The sequence below is a fragment of the Prionailurus bengalensis genome, chromosome A3 (genome assembly GCF_016509475.1).
Source record: "Prionailurus bengalensis isolate Pbe53 chromosome A3, Fcat_Pben_1.1_paternal_pri, whole genome shotgun sequence".
Taxonomy (NCBI): domain Eukaryota; kingdom Metazoa; phylum Chordata; class Mammalia; order Carnivora; family Felidae; genus Prionailurus; species Prionailurus bengalensis.
In genome coordinates, this window is record NC_057354.1 from 89,582,581 (window position 1) to 89,601,745 (window position 19,165).

The window sequence follows — 19,165 nt, forward strand, 5'->3', positions numbered from 1 at the left end:
TTCCAAGTACCCTAATTAATTAATTGGTGTTCCAGCTATTACTCCTGTTGACAACCTTGGTGACTCTTGGCAAGGATGGGTCAGCCCAAGCAAGTCCAGACTTATTATGGCAAATCCCACTGGCTTCTGGGATGTGAGACATGATCCCCATACGGCAGAAGCTGTACCTCATTAGAATTAATTGGAAGGATGGATGGAGGGAATGAGGTCCTCTCAGCCAGTTGGCTGATGGCCTTGCTGCCACAGGTCGCAGATTGGCCTCAAAACAGCTCATAAAGCCCCCAGGCTTGCCTACATCCTAGTGGACTTGATGCAGGTGAGGAAGGGGCACTGAAAACCACATCCCTACCCTCCTTTCTCGAGAGAACAGACTTCTCATGCCATGATTACATTCTTCCCAGTCTAGAAAAAAAAAAGGCTTGGGTTTCAATGAGAGGGACTTTGGTCCATTTCCATGCTTTGAGGCAGACATGAGGGAAGAGAGGAGCCTGAAGCTTGACAGGGAGCCTCTGTGAGGGCAGACCTGCTCACTGAGACCACCTTCTGCAGCTAGAGCCAGAGGCTTGGGTGGGTGGACTGCAGCCATCTCTCCATCATCTGCCCCAGAGGAACACCTGCCAAAGGCCCACTCCTAGGCTCTTACCCCCAGAGTAGGGTGGCCCCCGGTCCCCCCATCTCTCCACTACCTCAGTGCAGTCAAAGTGGCTGAGGGAGGAGAGAAAATCCTACAGAACAAGTAGATGCAGCATGGCCTGGGAGTGGGCCTCTTGGGGTTCCTCTCATATCACCGCCTTGCTTCTGTGACGTTGGTCTGGTCCCTGGGCTGCTCTGGGCCTCCATTTCCCCAGCAGAGCCAGAAGGATGGTAAACTGAGCAATCCTTCCAACAGGCCAGTCCCCGATTCTGTCCTGTGAGGCTTCTCTGCCCTAGGTCGCTCCCCATGCGACAGGCAGAGACAGGAGACCTACCCGAAGCTTCTGAACACAGTGGTGCCTACGAGTGTCTCTGACCCTCACCTAGAACTGTAGACTTAGCCTGACTGTACAGAGAGATGCAGTCACTTTGGCGAGTGCTGGGCACAGCCCTTCCAGGACGGGGATGCCAAGACCACCGAGAAGTGCCCTCTCTCCCACCTTCAGAACTTCTGGAGCCCTTGGCTCCATTCAGAATCTCCAAACATCAGGTAAAGGCTTTTCAGCTTTCATGGGGGAAGGGGTATCCCCGGCTTCACAGCAAGGCTGGGCCCTGCGGGCATGAGGGCGTTCCTGGCACATATCACACACCAGGCTTCCCACCCCAGTGTGCCTTGGGCCCTCCAGGACAGGAGTCCCACCCCGTTCTGGTTTCCTTCTAAATCTCTGGGGCTCAGTGTGGGGAAGTGACTCTAGTCCTCACCCTCCTGGGACCTCAGGGCTTGGGGCTGGCTCACTACCTCCTACTTAGGACCTTGGGTCTTCAGGGCCCACAGTCCAGGCCCCTCAGTTTTACCTTTCTGGCTTCCCTCCAGGCACCTGCCCCCAACTCCCACCTCTCTCAGGACTGAGCAGGATCAGGCCTGTAATTGCAAACTCGTAGGTGCCAGTCTGGGGCCACAGCCTCCATCTGCCCAAGAGTTCAGTGACTCCAAATACCACATTCATTCTATGACCCCCTTGGGTCTGCCTTTCTGTCAAACCTTGCCTTCCCTGGTCAGCTTACTCGCCCATCTTCACCCACCCAGCTAAGATTCCGGGGCCTGCCATTCCTCCTGATGGCTTACCGACTCCTCGAATCAGCCAGCCAGATGAAACCTGCGGAGTGAACCCTGTGGCCCTCTCAGCCCCGGCTCTTTAGATAGACAGGCCCTGGCCACGCCCACAGACCTGTATCCTCACAGCAGACCTGGTGCACTGCCCACCCAGATTCTCTAACTTCCTTGGTCAGCTGTCTTTCCCATTCTCCCTCTGAATGTCTCCATAGTCCTCAAACCTCTGGCCTCCCCCTCCTCCACCCTTCGCCATCCTCTCTGCTCGGTCAGGAGGACACAGAAGCTATCAGAACAACTTCCTTAACCTCCCTACCCCCCAACACAATCCCCAACTGCATCTCTCTCCATCCCCACTCCTAAAGTGGGGAGCAGGCTCTCCGCAGCCAAGGCAAATCCCTTGAATCCCGGTCTGTGCTCTGCCCCGCCCCCACTCCATGGACTTTGCTCTCCCCATCTTCCTCCTCCCTCGGTCCTCTGCTTCTCTCCTGGTACCTTCCCTTTTGTATTTACACAAGCTCCCATCTCTTTCATTTAAAAAAGGGAAAAATAAGCAAATCAAAGCCTCCCTCGATCCCACATCTCATTCCAGCTGCAGGTCTATTTCTGTTTTCCCTTAGTGCCAAGCCCCCGGACAGAGCCGTCAGTCCTGCCACCCTATTTCCTCACCCCTCAGCTGGGCCCACTCCTGGGGAGAGGGTTTGCCTTCATCATCTGGGACACCAAGGGACACTTCAACTTCATGGGGCTCAACTTCTCAGGAATACCTGCCCCTGCGGGCAGCCCCCCACCCCCACCCCCAGCACTTAGCTCTGAACTTACCAAACTGGCTGCTGGTCTGTGGATGCCACTCCTCCCCAGGGCCTCTTTTCTCCACACACTCCCTGGCTTCCATCATTGTTTTTATGCTGGTGGCCTTAGGTCCGTCCCTCTAGCCCAGGCCTCTCTCCTGGATTCCAGGCCCAGAGCCGACTTCCCACCGGGCACCCCCATTAGCACATTCCACAGGATCCTGGAACCTCACGTGTCCATCCAACTCAACATGCCCTCTTCCCTCAAACCACCTCCCTTCGTGTCTCTATCTTGTTAAATAGTGCTCACGTCTGCCTGGTCGTTCAAAAGCAGCAAGCCGGACGCACACCCCGTCGGCTCCCTTCCCTCCCGCCACATGCGGTTCTTCATAGACCTAACTTCCTCCTAAAGGACCCACTTCTCGATGCCCACTTCCAACAGCCTGGTCCAAGCCGACACCATCTCTTGCTGGATGCCCACTGCCTCCTGATGGCTCCTTCTCCTCCAGAGCTCCAGTCCAGGCTCACAATTGGGAATCTGCAGTCCTGCGTTGCACGGCCCTTCTGATGACACCTACCTTCTCTGCTTTGGCTCCCAAGTCCCCACCTCCACCTGCCCTGGGCCCCCTTGCCTGGCCCACCCTCTGCTCGTGATGCAGACTTTCCTCGGCCCCTGTAATGCGCTGTGTGCTGCCTCCTCTCAGAACCTTCACCCCAGGTGACCGCAGCCTTCACCCCAGGGACCCCAGTCCCCCTTGCACCTGGCCAACTCCAGCTCATCCTCAAGGCCCCATGAAATGCCACTTCCCTCTTAGGCTGGGTTTGGGGCCCCGTACTGTCTCCTCCCATGTCCGGCTGGACTTTTCTCTCCTAACAGTCCTCCCCCTTCATTTGCTAGTCCCTTTTTAATTGTCATGCTCACTGCTTGGCCTTCAGCTCGGGAGAGGTCAGGGCCTGAATGTGTCTCCTTTATGGCTCTAACCCCAGTGCCTAGCTCAGGGCTAAGGAATCAGCGCTGAATAAGTATTTGTTAATAAATGGCAAAACTGTACCCACCCGTCCTGCCCTCGAGACCTTCCCCACACTGACCTCTGACATCTGCGGGAAGAGGCTGATGGCCAGCGGCAGGGCCAGGCCGAAGGCTGCCAGGCACACAAGGCTTTGTACAGGGAGGAGCAGCCGGGGGCGCGCCTGCAGGAGAGCCGTCCTGTGGGGGAGAGAGGAGGGAGCTCCATGAGACCGGAAGACAGGGTGAGCTGCTGCTACCCACCACGCGGGGTCCCACTCAGCGTCCCAGGGCCAGGCAGCACGGTCCTGGGCTAGTGCCAACCCATAGCTAAATAGTCGTGGTGGAATTCTATCTTTGGGGCCTTCCCCAATGGCACCCTTTTCCCCAGGCTCTGCTCTGAAGGACATTGCTGGGGGAACTCTCAATCATCCATCGTAAATGAGTACTTGTGGGGCACCCATCCCACCATGCGTCCAGCTCTGTGCAAAGAAGGCCACATGTGGGGGAGACAATAGAGGAGGCTGTCCGCCCCTGCCCCTGGGGGGGACACACAGCAGAGAAAGATGGTCCTCAAAGGCGGCACATAACGAAGCACTGAACAAACCAGAGTAGGTGCCAGGTCCAGGGAAAGAGACAAACCGCACACACACATGCACACATACACATACACACATGTGGATACAGGCACATGCACACACACATACACACAGCCGGGAGGGGATTATCCTCTTCCGCATATGGGAACAGAACACACCCCAGCGACCACCTGGTCCACGTCCATCCAAGAGCCACAGAGAAGGGCAATGACTTGCCCAAGGCCATGGCTAAGTCTGCAGGAGGCAGACGGGGCTGCTGCCTGGACTCTTGACTTCCTGCGAGTGCTATCGCTCCCGTGCTGCCCCCAAGTCCTGCCCGCAGAACACTTTGCCAGCCTCATTGCAGCATGTCACAGCTGGCACCCTCCTCCCCGCCCCCTGCCACGACAAGCTTTGGAGGTGGGATTCTGGGGCAGGAGAAGTGTACGAAAACCCTCCCTCCAGGCTCTGAGGCCCCAGCTCCATGATAGAAACAAGGTCTCCGTCTGGAGACGGGGCCATGCCTGCTGGCCAATATACCTTTACCTTGTTGCCCATCAGAACCTCACATTTTGTATAATCCAGCAGGCCCTTTAGTGGAGACCACCAGGCATTCTACTTGGGGAGGCCTGGAGCCCTGCGCCAGCAGGATGGGTGACTGGACTATGTTGGGTGGGCACTAAATCTGCTTTCAGTAACTGTGTCAGCGTCCTCATGACTGACTGGCTCCTGGTGTGAAAAGGATATAATCAGGGTCTTGCCCCTCTCCTAGTGGAACAGGGCTGGCTATGACCACAGGCAGGTGAGAGGCTCTCCTCTCCTTCATTGCGGGGGGAGGAAACTGCTCCCCCCCCCCCCGCCCCCAACCTTCCCCTCCTGGGACAAGAGCTCCTGGCTCTGAGCAGACAGCAGAATTGGGAGCCACAGTTTTCAAACTCTGGTGTCTCGGGAACTGCTAAACAATGCAGACCCCCAAGGGCCCCTTACCCCCATAAGATCTCCATTCAGTTGGTATCATACCTGGGAATCTGTATTTCAAACAACCTTCCATGAGTCTAAAACAGAAACCCTGGCCTAGGATGTTCCTGCTAAGGCACAAATAAAGCTCCACTTATTTGTTAATTCTATGCAAATAAAAGGCCTGGACACAGTAAGTGCTCAGTGAATTTGTGTTATTATTGCTGTTACTGTTCTTGTTAAGTGCAGGAAGGAGGGAGGACCCTAGGGCTACCCTCTAGCCCTTCCCGCTGGCCCAGACCCCAAGACCTGTCCAGCTGTTGAATTAAGACTGAATTGAGAGAGGGCAGTTTCATAGGAGTAAGAGCAGGTCAGGTGAGCCTCATATCCTCCATGGACTCAGCCCAAGGCCTCCTGGCTTCCATGGGAGTCACAGAAGGGCCAGGAATAAGGCTGAAATGGGCTCAGATCTTTTTAACTGAGATCAATTTCTCCAGCAGGACAAGGAAGTGGGGTACCCGGGCTCACTCTCCAGACTTACACAGGAGGCCCCTTGCCTTGAAGAGGCTGTGGAGGGTGGGGCTGCCTTCCTGTCCTGTGGCAGTGACTGGGACCTCAGTCCCTGGAGGCATAGACTGGAGGGTCACCAAGGGCCTGGAGGGTGACAGGGAGAAAGAGTGAAGCTCCCTCCCTGGCAGGTGAGGGGCAGGCGCTGGGCTGAATCCCTGGGCACTCCTGGTGGGGATACTGGACAGCCTCCTTCCACATGGGGCTGTGACCTCAGCTCCTCTCTCAGGGGTGACTGGCTGAAATCTGCACTGGAAAAGGGGTCCAGAAGGCCCCAAGCCTGTGCTCCTGACTCAGGAAGCAGGCAGCCCCAAGACTTCAGCCAAACAGGAACCCCTGAAGTCCCAGCCCTGAGCAGGGAGAGTGAACACAGCAGTTCTGGGGAGGGGTGGAGGAGAGGGAAATGGCAGGGAGGGATCGGAAAGGCAGCTGGGGGAGTTGAAATATGCAGATGGAGAGATGTGCGTGTGTGCGAATGCCTGGAGAAAGGAAAGACCCGGAGCCTCGGGAAGGAGGGAGCCTGGGGAGCGGCCTCAGGAACCACTGGGGAGGATGTAGTCTGAACCCCTACCCGGCTGGGACCCCACCTGGCTGGAAGGCGAACTCCAGGGCTAGGGATGCAGGGCTGAGGGAAGAGAGCCATTATACCTGCCTCTGAGTTAGTGGGATTATGGGGAGGATGGATCTCCCAGCCCAGGGACTAAGACCATCTTCCTCCTCAGGAGGGTAGAGCTGGAGTGTGAGCCCTCAGCCCAAGGGAAGGGGGCAGTGGAGAGTGAGGGGAAGGGGTGTGTGTGTGGGAGGGGTGCACACCCTCCGTGCTCTGGGTCGGGGATGGTGGCTCCTCTGCTTCAGACTTGAGACTCTCTCCCTTTTGGTCTCAGAGACAGGGACACCCGGACAAGCTGGGCTCCCACCTCTCTTATGCCAGCAGGAAACCTGGGGACCTTGTCCCCGAGTGCTCCTCCCAAGCAGGTGGGGCTGAGGCCAGAGGCAGAGCCAGCAGGCCCCAGCCATGGCACCACCACACCCGCCCCGCGACAGCTTGTCTCCCCGCAGCCTCCCCGCCACCACCGCACACTCCCTCAGCACTTGGAGCAGTCTTAGTTTGCACTCCATTAATTTGCAAGTAGGCTGCTTTGTAAGTGTTCTTTTGTCTTCTTCCCCTGGCTGTCCTGACTCTCTCACCCAACTGGGCTCCCCCACCAGCCTTCTGGGCAGAGGCCCCGCTGCTAGCACCCCTGCGTGTGGAAGGCTGCAGGGTGCACGCTGGAGCCCCTGCAAAGGCTCCTAGCCCACAAGGTGGCGAAGCGGGCAGTGCCAGCATTCCCCGGGTGGGAGACCGTAGCCGAGGGACTCTCTCCTCCACTAGCCAGGCCTGAAAGTGCTGGAGCAGGAACCCGGATTCCATTTTCCTACCAGGAGCCTCGGCTGCCAGTGCTGTGCGGCTCGGCCCCTTCTACCACACAGTCCTGGGGTTACCAGACAGATCTGAGGTTAGTAAGTCCTTGAGGGCACAAACTGGGTCTGGATATTGCTGACGGATCCTGGGCTGGACTCTTTCTCCTCCCCAGGGACCCTCTCAGGAACTTCAGAAAAGGACCCACCAAACACAAGGCTGCCAGAACCAAATGGCCTCCCTGTCTCCGCCTCCCTGACAGACTTCTTTGGACTCTGAGCTGAGCCAGGCACACGGCCTCTGCGCAGATCCTAGGCCGGGAGGTTCAGAACTGGAACAATCCCACCCAACTTCCCAAAGCTATTTAAATCCCCAAACCAATGGGACACTAACCATCACTCCACTCCACTCCACTTTCTGCAAACCCAGCTCAGATTCCAACTAGAAAGGCATCACAGATGTTTCCCCAGAAAATTCCAGGCCTGGGGTTCAGTAGCTTTGAAGACTGAAGCCCTGCCTTCCTCATTTGCCTGGTGGTCTCCTTGTGTGCACTTGCGGTCACCATTCATGAGGCAGCTACATACACAAGGGCCAGGGGCACCGAAGCCATTGTTCTCCCAGGATCTGTTTCTTTTTGCAACTCCCATACAAGATTGATTTTCTTGAATCCTAGTGCTCAACACGCCACACCCCTGCTCAGTTGCCTCCCATGACTCCCCCTCTTCCATGGTGAGGAAGGGATCGTCTCCTTGGCTGGACACAGGGCCCCTGATCAGCTGGCCCCAACAAGCACACTTTGCTTCTGTCTGGTTAGACTCCTCAATTTCCCGCACAAAAGACCCACACCTTGTCCAGAAAGCCTGCCTTCCACAGAAGTCCTACCCTGCTCTCAGAGTCAGCTGCAGCCCTTCTCCTATGGACCAGCCTTCCCTGCTGATGGGCCCATAGTGCTCCCCCCGCCCCCCTCAAGGTCACCTTGGGCTCATTTACATACTTCCCAGTCCCACCTGCAGCTGACTTGTGTCATGGCCATCTCTTTTATCAAAATACAGGCTTCCTGAGACCAGGACCCCACATCTGCTTCTCTCCTGTCTCCATGCAGGGCAAGGCCCAAAGACATGCGGATTATGCGATGTGATCTGAAGACCCAAGGCAGCCTGAGTGGGAGGAAGAGCCAGCATTGCGGCTGCGCTCCTGGGCCACTCCTGCCTCTGTCGTTTCCTATTGGAGAACTATAGGCAGATGGTATAACCTCTTTTCGCCTTGCTTTCTTCATCTGTGAAAAGGAAATGTTACACTTACCTCACCATACTGTTGTGATGGTTAAATGAGATCATTCATTCAACAAACACTAAGCATCTACTACGTGCCAGCAACCGTGCTGGATGCTGTGCAGGGCAATAAATGACACGCGCTTACTTGCCTCCAAGGAGATTGCATTCTAGTGGGCCAGACAGATGATAGACAACGAGATACAGTCTGCGATGTTTCTAGGTGCTATGAATAAAAATAAGGCAATGGACAGAAAAGGGAGTACTGGTGCTGTTACCTCGATGGGGTGGTCAGGGAGGGACTCTTTGAGAAGATGGAGTCGGGGCAGAGACCTGGCTGGGAGAGGACTGGCATGCAGGACACGCTTAATAAATGCTAGCTGTTATTACAATTCAAATGGTGGGAATAGGAAGGTCCCTAAACTGATCTACAGCCCCAGGTGTCCCCAAGCCTGTCTTTATGCCCTGAGGCACCCCCTCCTAGGCTAGGCCACCAGGAGAGTGGGAGTGGTCACTGCCTCCCTCGTACTTGCGCGAGCTCGGGGTCTGCCCCTCCAGACTCGTATTCACCTTGCTGCCCCCACTTAGAGCCCTTCCCTGCTCCTTGCCATCCTCCCAGACTCACACTCATCCTCAGAGCCTGCCCAAGCCTGCGTGAAGGTCAACTCTGGCTCCTCCCTTTGTCCTCTCAGCCTGCCCTTCCGGCGGCATGTCTGTCTTCACAATTCAACGTCCTGCTCATTAATTATAGGATCACTCTATCGTTGCTCATATTGCTGGGTTCCCTTATGTCTTTATAAGATTTGTCATGGCAAATATGTGTTCTCAGAACACGCTTCTGCAGAAGGCAGGGAGGTTAGTACTATCTGTATTTTAAAAACGAGAAACTGGGGCGCCTGGGTGGCACAGTCGGTTAAGCGTCCGACTTCAGCCAGGTCACGATCTCGCGGTCCGGGAGTTCGAGCCCCACGTCAGGCTCTGGGCTGATGGCTCAGAGCCTGGAGCCTGTTTCCGATTCTGTGTCTCCCTCTCTCTCTGCCCCTCCCCCGTTCATGCTCTGTCTCTCTCTGTCCCAAAAATAAATAAACGTTGAAAAAAAAAAATTTTTTAAACGAGAAACTGAGGCTCAGTGAGGTATTGAGTTGCTTCAGGGTGGATGCCTGAATAGGGTGGCCCTGCCCCCAAATCTAGTCTTCCTACCCAATCCTCAGACTCTTTTCACAACCGGTCCTGCACTGTGCACCAACAGAGCACATGTACGCACACACGTGTGCACACACACACACGCACACCCCAGAACTGTCAGCTCCTCAGGACAGGGCCAGTGTTGTCCATCTGGACATCCTTCCTAGCACCTAGTGCAGGGTCCTGCAGAATAGAAGTCCCCGAATGTTCACGGCACAATTCCAGTAACACTGCCCGGGAGTGTCTGAACAAACGGGCAGGGTGGGCTGCCAGCCACTTCTGTCCCCTGCCCTGGGCCAGCTGGTTCCTCCTCTCTCGCACCCTCCTCCCCAGTGGTGGCCCCTCTCTCCTGGCTGCCCCAACTCACTTCTCCAGCATGGACATGACGATCGGGGGGAGCACCAGGATGGGCATGGGGAGGACCACTCGCGTCAGCGCCGTCTCGAGCAGGGCCTGAGGGGCAAGCAGAGGCTGTGGTGAGCAGAGCTCCCAGGGGGTGGGGGAGAGCCACCTGGCGGTGAACCCCTCCCCTAGAGCCTCTAGGTGTGTGTACTGCTGCTAAGCACATCTGGCTGGCTGGAATAATTCATGGAATTGCTCACAAAGCCTTATTCCAAACAACAGAAAAAAGCCACCCCCATCTTCCCACCACACACATTTGAAAAGAGCAGATCCCTGTCACCTGCCACATGTGGGGGAGGGGTGACAACACAGAAGCGGTCCCAGGAAGGGGCCTGTGCCCGGGGAGGTGCCTCGGTGGCAGGAGCAGGGGCTGGGGAGGAAGCATATGGAGGACTCGAGATGCTCTAAAAACAAAGCAGGAGCTGGAAGGACCAGAGCAAACAGCTGGGGCCTGCTGAGCCGCGTGAGGCTCTTGGTGCTGAAGGAGGACAGAAATTCTGGGATTTACTTCTTTTTTCTTTTTGACACCCCCTAAAGACAAAAATTTCAAAGATTCTGCCTCTCCTGGATCTGGATGAGAGCCTTTCTTAGTGACGAGAGGTCAGCTTTGCGAGCGGGAAATGCTTCTGCTGAGTGTCTGCTGTGTCTCCATATGGGGTTAACTGGGTCCTTGCTCTGAGGGCTCCCCTGGGATTCCTGGGGAGGCAGGGCATGGTGAAGGCAACAGCTCAGAGGCAATTCTGCACTCTGATGGTCACTGTGGGGAGTTCCTTCAAGGCTTGGGCTCCTGGCCCTCAGAGAAGTGCTGAAGAATGCTCACAGCTCATAAGCCCTGGGAGCCTTCCCCTAGACATCAAGGGTGAGGGGTTCCTTGCTGTTTGCGTCATGAGGAGAGTTACCGTAGTCGGCCTCCCTCTCGGCACATCAGGGGAAACACTAGGGTTGCATGGGAGGATGGGGTTGGGTAGGAAACTGAGGCCAAATCCCCTTCGATGATGGACAGGTTCAGGGCTGAAAATGTCTTCCAGGAAACTAGGTCTGTCATGATCAGCCTCTGGAAGGCCTGGGAGAAGGTTCCTCCAGTCTTCTGAACAGGTGTGGGAATGATGGGGGGCCCAGCGCCTGCACAAGAACCCGAGGGTACAGTGCCGGCACCGGCACCCCCAGGCCCTCTGCCCCTCACAAGCCTTGGATGGGCACTCATGTTCTCTGAGACCAGTGGGGAGGGGAGGGCTGGGACAAGGAAAGGGTTCTTCCCACCTCAGAGGATTATAGAGAAGGCCTCACTGACGGAGGTGAGGCTTGGGGCCCATCGGGAAAGCTGATAAGGGACAGTGGCTGGAGAGGAGGAGAATGCTCAGGTACTCACAGCAGACCCGCCATGCCATCACTCAGGCTAGAGCAACACCGGCCACTAATCACCACTAGGATGAAGGCTGGGAAAGCATGGGGAGATACACAAGCCGACTGGAATTTTCTAAAAAATTCTAGTTGCTGAAGTAGGTGAGGCTGATGAAATAAGAGGTGAAAGATGGCCTTCTTGCAGCAAGATATTCTTTCCCCAAAGCCCCACCTCAGCCACATTCAGTCCCCAGGGAGGTGCCACCTGCAGAAGTGCCCATTAGCACAGAACCACGAACTACCCGCTCCCATACTTCCTCTTCTTGCCCAGGAGGCTCTGAAAGCCCAGAGAGCAGGGCTCTAGGTCCCAGGGTGGGGGAAAGAAAGCTCTGGGGGGGGGGGGTTCTCCTCTGCCCTTTCCAATTAACAGATCAGAGAAGCCAGGTCCTGAGGGGTTGGGACAAGAGATGGGATGTCTTACAGTGGTGACGAGAGGGGGGATGGAGAGAAGGACTGTTCGGGGACAGGCATGGCTGGGGCCAGACCTGGAGGCCCTGGGCTCATGCAGAAGGGAGGCAGGGTGGGACAAGGAAGGCAGACCAAGAAGACAAAGCAAAGGCACTATGCACAGAAGCCCCTGAGGAACAAAACCCTCTCTCTGTCGCTGGCCTCTCCACTGGCCCCCTGAGCCTCCGGATGACCCACATGTCTGGCTGCAATCTTGGAGGAGCCCACGAGGTTGCCATCACCATCCAGGACATCGATCCCTTCCTCCAGCTCCCCGTACCGCATCAGGACCACGTTGCAGATGTTGGCACTGGCTGGAGAGAGAGAGAGGGGAGCAGGGGGGCAGGAGTAAGAGGGGAGGATGCCATTCTAGCTGGTGGGGCAAAGCCACCGGGATGCACCCAAGCCTCCCCGTCCCAAGCAGCAACAGTCCTGAGTTAAGGGCCAAGTCTGCATTCAAATGTGGTGAGTGAAGGTGTGGTTCTGCTGCCCATCTGCCCATCAGCCTGCTGAGGGATTTGGGAGCCCTTGATGGCCTGGTGAGCAAAGGTGGAAAATAACCTACATGAGAGGAGGAAGGGGGTAGCGCTCAGGAGCTAGAGAGCAGAGCTATCAAGGGATAGCTACTTTCCTTTCCTCGGGGGTAGGCCTGGCAAGCAGGCGAAGTGCGTGCCCCTCTGGGAGGGTTCCCAGGCTTGAAGACACCTCACCAGTGCCTAATGTTCCACCACCAGCAACTCAACCCCTCGGGCTGCCTTTCCGGGCATGTTCTCGAAATGGCAGCCCCCCACCTTCAGCCCTTTGCTCCTCAGAGTGAATCGGGTTCCCAGAGATCCGCTTCTCTGACTGCAGGTGCCAGAGCAGGCGGGAACCTCAGCACTCACCCAGCGCCGCCCCCTCATCATATGGATGGAACAGTGAGACTCAGGGGAGGGGGGCGACTTATCTGAGGTCACACAGCAAAGTGGGACAGAGCTAATCCTTTGGGTGCCCCGGAGATGGGCGGGTTCGGGGATAGGGGGCAGGGGTGGGTCAGGGGGAGCTAAAGGCCGACCTTCTCACTTCACATGGTTGGGTTCCCTCCCTTGGCTAGGAGATCATGACAGACCTAGGCTGAGGGGAGGGTTCCTGGCTCCTCCGTTAGACACCGGATACCAGCATTTGGGGGCCACCCGTCAGCTGGTGACTAGCCCTAGGAGTGTCCCTCTGCTCCTCTGGCCTGGAACTCGTGGAGCTGGACCCGGGCCTGGGGCAGGGCTGGTGTGGTGCTGACCTTGCCTGACCTCCTCCAACCCTGTTCTGGGATAAAACTGGGGGGACTTGAGGGTGGTGGGCGGGCGGGGAGTGGGGGGTGACAAATGTGGAGGCCGCCTGCTTCACTCCTCCCCCAAAAGCGCCTTGCTGTGTTTAAAGTTTTAATTTTTGCTAATTAATGTCAATTAATTTTGTATAATGAGTGTTTAATTTTGGGGAGTGTGTGAGCCTGGGAGCGACTGCAGTTCTGGGCTGTGAACGCTGATTAGCATCAACACCTGCTGCTTCCCCACTCCCTCCAGTGGGGGGGCACTAGGGTTTGGGGAGCCGCAGGGCTGCAGGGCCTAGTGGGCAGGTGCAGTGGGAGGAGGACCACAGATGCTCCTGGTGCCCGAGCCAAGGCTGGGGAGCCGGCGGTGAGGGCGCTTGCAGCTGGGGGACGGGGTTCTGCAGGTGAGGGGCGGCTTGAGACCATGGGGGTCTCTGAGCCTCAGTCTCTTGTTTCAATAAAGTGGGGAGGTGGAATAAACAGAGGGAAAGACCGAGAGGCTCTGCAGTCTTTGGAGAAGAAAAGCAGGAGACCAAATACAGTTTTAACATGTATTTACAGCACATATGCCATCTCTGAGGAGCTCTCGTGTTTCCACACGACTCTCAGGCACAGTGGTAACCACGGGCAGACCCCTTCTGCACTGGGTCCCTTCTGTCATCACAGCAGGCACGCTCACCTGACTTACACAGCCAGGGGCGATCTTGTGGACCTTTGGCGAGCTTTGGAGACATTTCTGATTATCGCAACCTGGGGCTGGGGGGTGCTACTGTCATCTAGTGGGTATTGACCAGAGGTACGCTAAACATCCTACAATGCACAGCCTCCACAGCACAGAAGTATCCAGGCAAAAATGTCAGTAGTGTTGACATTAGGAAACCCTTGTCTTAAACACGTCCAGAGATTGACAGTAGTAGGAAGGTGAATCTGAGGTAAAGGAGAAGTTGGGAGCCTGGCTCTGGGGCCAGCTGGGCTTGAGTTATAGTCCTGGCTCTGAATCTCCCCCTCCTGACCTCCAGAGGTGAGCTCCTGCCAGCCTTGGACCCTCCCAGGGTTCAGGTCCCAGAAGGGTCCCCAGAGTGGCCTCGGGAAGCGGACACCTGGCCTGTGTGTTAGTGATGTGCCCTCTAGTGGCGGCAGGAATACTCTGCACCCCTCACACCTCTGGGGCTACCAGGCTCCTCAGTTCCCAGGAGACCCACAAAACCACTGGAGAGGATCTTGGGGTTTTCTGCCCTGAAAGGAATCTATCTCTGCCCTCTGAGAACCCCTTACACCACTGCCACAGCACCACTACACCACCACCACCACGGCGGTAAAGCCAAGCCCAAAGGAATGTGGTCCAGGCAAGGAGCATCTGCCTGAAGTCAGGAGCCACCGGCTCACTCTGCAACCGGAAGGGGCCGCCCTTACCAGCCTTCCCCAGATATAAGAAGAGGTGCTGCGCTCAGCCTCTCTATGGGATCTCTGAGCACCGGCTGAGCTCACATAGATGTCACCTTCTGCACCCAATCCCCCACCAGGTTAGGGGAAGCCAGGGACTGCTGAGACATCTCTAGCCCCGTGCCGTGTGTGTGCCCAGGCAGAGGAGACAAAGACAAGAGTATTTGGAGGCAGTGGTCAACCAGCTCCAGGCTCATGGTGGCATCTGCTTGCTCGCTGCACTTTCCAAATGTAAAATGAAGCCACGGCAGATAGAGCAGGACTTCGGTTCAAACACAAAACCACTTGGCATGAAACATAAAGCAGGAAAAGAAGTGAAAACCCAGCGTCCCTCCCCTCAGACAGCCCTGCCAGGACAGTTTGGGCACGATAAAGCTCTCTCCTTATCTAAGCTGCCTGGATGGGAAAAAAGGGAAAACCCTGAAAGCCACCCTAAAATGGTGGCACCCCCAGGCTCCTCCCTCAGGACGCCCACACTTCTCACTGCCTACTCAACTGGCACACGCCCTGTAATATCTTCAGTTGGTCCATTTATTGAGCACCCGCTGTATACACAGGTGACTAGCCATCCTCATCTTTGAGCAATGAGAACACCAGGCCGTTTCAGTGATTTCGTTTCCATGATCTCGTCCAGAACTTCCATTTCTGCCGCATTCCTTTCAAGCCTCCCTGGTCCCTCCCATCCCACTCTTGGCAAGTCCAGCTCCCAAGTCATGAGCACTGAGAGCCTAAGCAAATGAAAAAGAGAGAGAGAGAAAGAGAGACCAAACCGTAGGCCATGGGTCTTCTTTCTAGCACACCAGCAAGATCTATTATTGACAGTATCAGCAGGTTAATTAAGCAGTCTGTTAGTGATAATGTTAAGAAAGCTGGCACATTTTCAACTCAGATTGGCACCATTCAAGACTCAGGCATAACTGACGTTGGAGAAGTTATGCTAAGAGATGTCATGGGATTAGAGAGAGAGAGAGAGAGAGAGAGAGAGAGAGAGGAGAGAGGGAGAGAAAGGGGGAGAGATCGCTTCACGCTGATGGCAAGCTCAGTGTCAAGTCCCGAGGAAAATATGCGCTTGACTGCTGCAGATGTTCTCACATCAGACCCATCGTGATGCAAAATCATGCAGATTGTGAACAGCTAATGAAGCACCCTGTGTAAAAGGGACAGCATGGGGAAGAAGAGCAGTAGACAGAAAGGCAAATGTGCAAAAAAAGTTCTCCAAAAGACGACTACGGGGGAGTGTGCCTCTGATCTAGCACAGGAACAGACACATAGATCAATGGGGTTAATAGTCCAGAAACACACCCACCTGTAGGGGAAATGAATTTGCAGGAAAGCAGTTCTATCAACTCACAGGAAAGGACCATTCAAACACGAAGGTGAAGCAATGGGCTATTGGGCTATTCATTTGGGGAAAACAACATATCTTAACTCCTTGGTTCTAAGATGGATTCCCCCATGTTTTAATGTTTTAAAAATCCCAGTGGGCCTTACAACGGACGTCGGGGTGGGGGAGAGGAACCCTTACCTGCTCCCCACCACAACTGCCTGTGCGTGTGTGAACTTTGCCACGTGGGGTGGTTCGTTCAAGTGTCACCTCAGCTACCCAGAGCAGTCTGCACAGAATTTGAACTTAAACTTAGATTCCTAATTGTTGCCTAAAACATCTTTTTAGAACTTACACTATAATGGAGCACGGACATGAAAAGTTATTGTACATGCAGAAGATCGTCTGCCAGATACCAGGCAATGCAATTAAAGGCAGCAGAAATTGCCAAACCATAGATAGCTACCCTAAAGAAATGCTTGCCCATATGCACAAAGAGACATTTACAAGGATGTTAATTATAGCACTGTTTGTAAGAGCAAATAATTAGAAACAACCTAAATGTCCACCATTAGGGAACTCACATGGGAAGATCTCCAAAACAAACTTCTATGAAAAAATGCTACCGAGTTGTGTACAGGATGATTTACTATATGTAAAACCCCATAATTGGTACACACGTAGTGTGTGCCCATAAACCCACAGGTAATGTTTTAGAAGGTTCACACCTCACACAGTGATTTCCTTGGGAAGGGACCTAAATTTAGGAATTAGGGGTTGTTGAAAGACTTCCACTTTTTTTTTTTACCCTGTTTTTCTAAATACCATTTGAATTTTTACAATGAGAATAGAATCATGCTTTACTTGTCTAAAAAGTGAAAAGAAATTGCCAAACTTCCTAAAGTGGATCATAAAAATTTGACAGCCAGCAGGGATCAGTGCGACCTACTCACCGTTCCCACACTTCGGTATCTGTATGTGACTAACTTCCTAAAGAAGCTGATTAACTTCAGGAATAGTTTCTCCTTAAAGTAAAGGAAAAAAATGAAACCACAAGTATAAAACCAACTAGGAAATGCAGACAAAAAATTCGCAAATTCTTTTACATGCTTTCAAAGCATACTGTCGGTTTTAAAGTGGCCAAAAGGGTCAAGATTACAAGCAGGGTTACAAAAAGCAGTGGTGGCCGTGACCCTGTGTTTAACAACCGATGTCCAAAAGAGAAGTGGAAAAAATGAGGAAGGCTCAGACTCAAACTCTGTGACATCGAAGAAAGTGACTTGGATTGAATGTGTAGTGAAGGCTTGTTTATTCCTCCACACGAACAGAAAATACAGTCCTCTCCTCTTCGGAAAGGCTATTACATTAATGCCCCTATAACTGAGGCATCTGAGCATTGAGAAATACGGCAGTCAATATCTATGAATCATATAATAAGAAATGGGAAACTGAGAAAATGTATTCTATGTGACAAAGAGCCGCTACTACTCATCAATAGAAGGTCATGGTGACTGACGCCCAATAACTATTCTACCCCCAGAGGATTAGTCTTAACTAGTTGTGATAATCCTTCCCTTGCCAGTGATTGATTGAGGAAGGGACATGTGGCCAACCCTAGCCAATGACAGATGTCTGCAGGGGACTTCTGGGAAAGGTCTCCTCTCACCCAAGAAGCGGCGGCAGGGACAGCCTCCTGTCCTCTGGGCAGTGGTGGGTCTGAATGTGGTGCTTGGAGTTGCTGTTACCATTTTAGGACATGAAAGGGGCTAGCCCGCAGATGAAGCCCCTGGCAGAGCACAGAGGTGGAAGGAAGGGCCATGGGTGCCTCACTCGGCACTCGCCCTTTGTGAAGTAATACATTCATTTTTTTTATTTAAAAAAATTTTGGGGGGGCACCTGGGTGGCTCAGTCGGTTGAGCGTCCGACTTCGGCTCAGGTCCTGATCTCACAGTTCACGAGTTCGAGCCCCGCGTCGGGCTCTGTGCTGACAGCTCAGAGCCTGGAGCCTGCTTCGGATTCTGTGTCTCCCTCTCTCTCTGCCCCTCCCCTGCTTTCACTCTGTCTCTCTCTCAAAAATAAACATTAAAATTAAAAAAAATTTTTTTAAGTTTACTTATTTATTTTGAGAGACACAGAGACAGCACGAGTAGGGGAGGGGCAGGGAGAGAAGGAGACAGAGCCAAGCAGGCTCCACACTGTCAGTGCAGAGCCCGATGTGGGGCTCGACTCACGAAACCCGTAAGATCATGACCTGAGCCGAAATCAAGAGTCAGACGCTTAACCGAGCCACCCAGGTGCCCCAGTAATACATTCATTTATTAATTCAGCCAGTTTGAGTCTGGTACTTTGGGGCAAAACCATTCATAAAATGTATAAAGAGCCGTAACAGTTATTAAGAGAAAGATAGTCATTGAAATCACCCCAAAAATATTCAAGTAGGAGTTCATAAAAGAAATAGTAAAAATTCAATGAACACGAACTCAATCTTATTAATAGTCAAAGATAGATTTTTTTTTTATCTAAAGAAAAATCAATCTGGCAGGAGATCTTTGGATGTTTTGGAGACTAATCCTCACTGGTTAAATGGCTTACAAATAGTGTGTGGCTTGTTTTCTTACTTCGTAGATGGAGTCTTCTGGCATATACAGTAACATGTACTCAAATAAGCAATCCTTTCCCCTCTGGTGTATACTTTTTGTGTCATTGAGAAACTCTATCCTTCCCCAGTGTTCATTTATATTTTTTTCTAGAAGACTTAACATTTTACTTTTCACATTTAGGTCTTAATCTATCCGGAATTTATTTTTCTGTATGGTATGCAATAGGGATCTCCTTTTTTTTCTCTTCGTTCTATTTGAAAACTCAAATGCCGCGCCTGGGTGGCGCAGTCGGTTAAGCGTCCGACTTCAGCCAGGTCACGATCTCGCGGTCCGTGAGTTCGAGCCCGCGTCAGGCTCTGGGCTGATGGCTCAGAGCCTGGAGCCTGTTTCCGATTCTGTGTCTCCCTCTCTCTCTGCCCCTCCCCCGTTCGTGCTGTGTCTCTCTCTGTCCCAAAAATAAATAAACGTTGAAAACCCAAATGCCCAATACAGTCAAGAAAATATTCTCAATCACCCTGGGAATTGGAAAAATGCAAATTAAAGTGAGAAAAGAACCATTTCAGATGGACAAAAAATTTTCAAGATTGATAACACCAAATGTTGAAGAGGATGTAGGGAAACAAAAATGTAAGCCTTGCAGGTAGGAGAAAAGAGCCGGTATGCTCATTTGGCAATATCTAGCAAAGCTAGGTATGTGCACGCCCTCTGACGTGGCCATTCTATTTCTAGATTGGTGACTGTCAACAC

General features: G+C 53.6%; 1 protein-coding gene across 4 annotated transcripts in view; it reads right to left on the reverse strand.

Moving 5' to 3' along the window:
- Positions 1-19,165, reverse strand: part of SFXN5 (sideroflexin 5) — a 116,972-nt gene that overhangs the window by 15,469 nt on the left and 82,338 nt on the right. For 2 of the 4 annotated variants that reach the window (XM_043603679.1, XM_043603680.1), the window contains 3 exons: positions 11,947-12,062; positions 9,866-9,951; positions 3,625-3,742 (listed from right to left, as the gene is read on the reverse strand). In XM_043603679.1, coding sequence (XP_043459614.1) covers positions 3,625-3,742; positions 9,866-9,951; positions 11,947-12,062 — 320 coding nt within the window. The remainder of the gene's footprint in view (positions 1-3,624; positions 3,743-9,865; positions 9,952-11,946; positions 12,063-19,165) is intronic. The other 2 variants (XM_043603682.1, XM_043603681.1) reach the window with 2 other exon arrangements.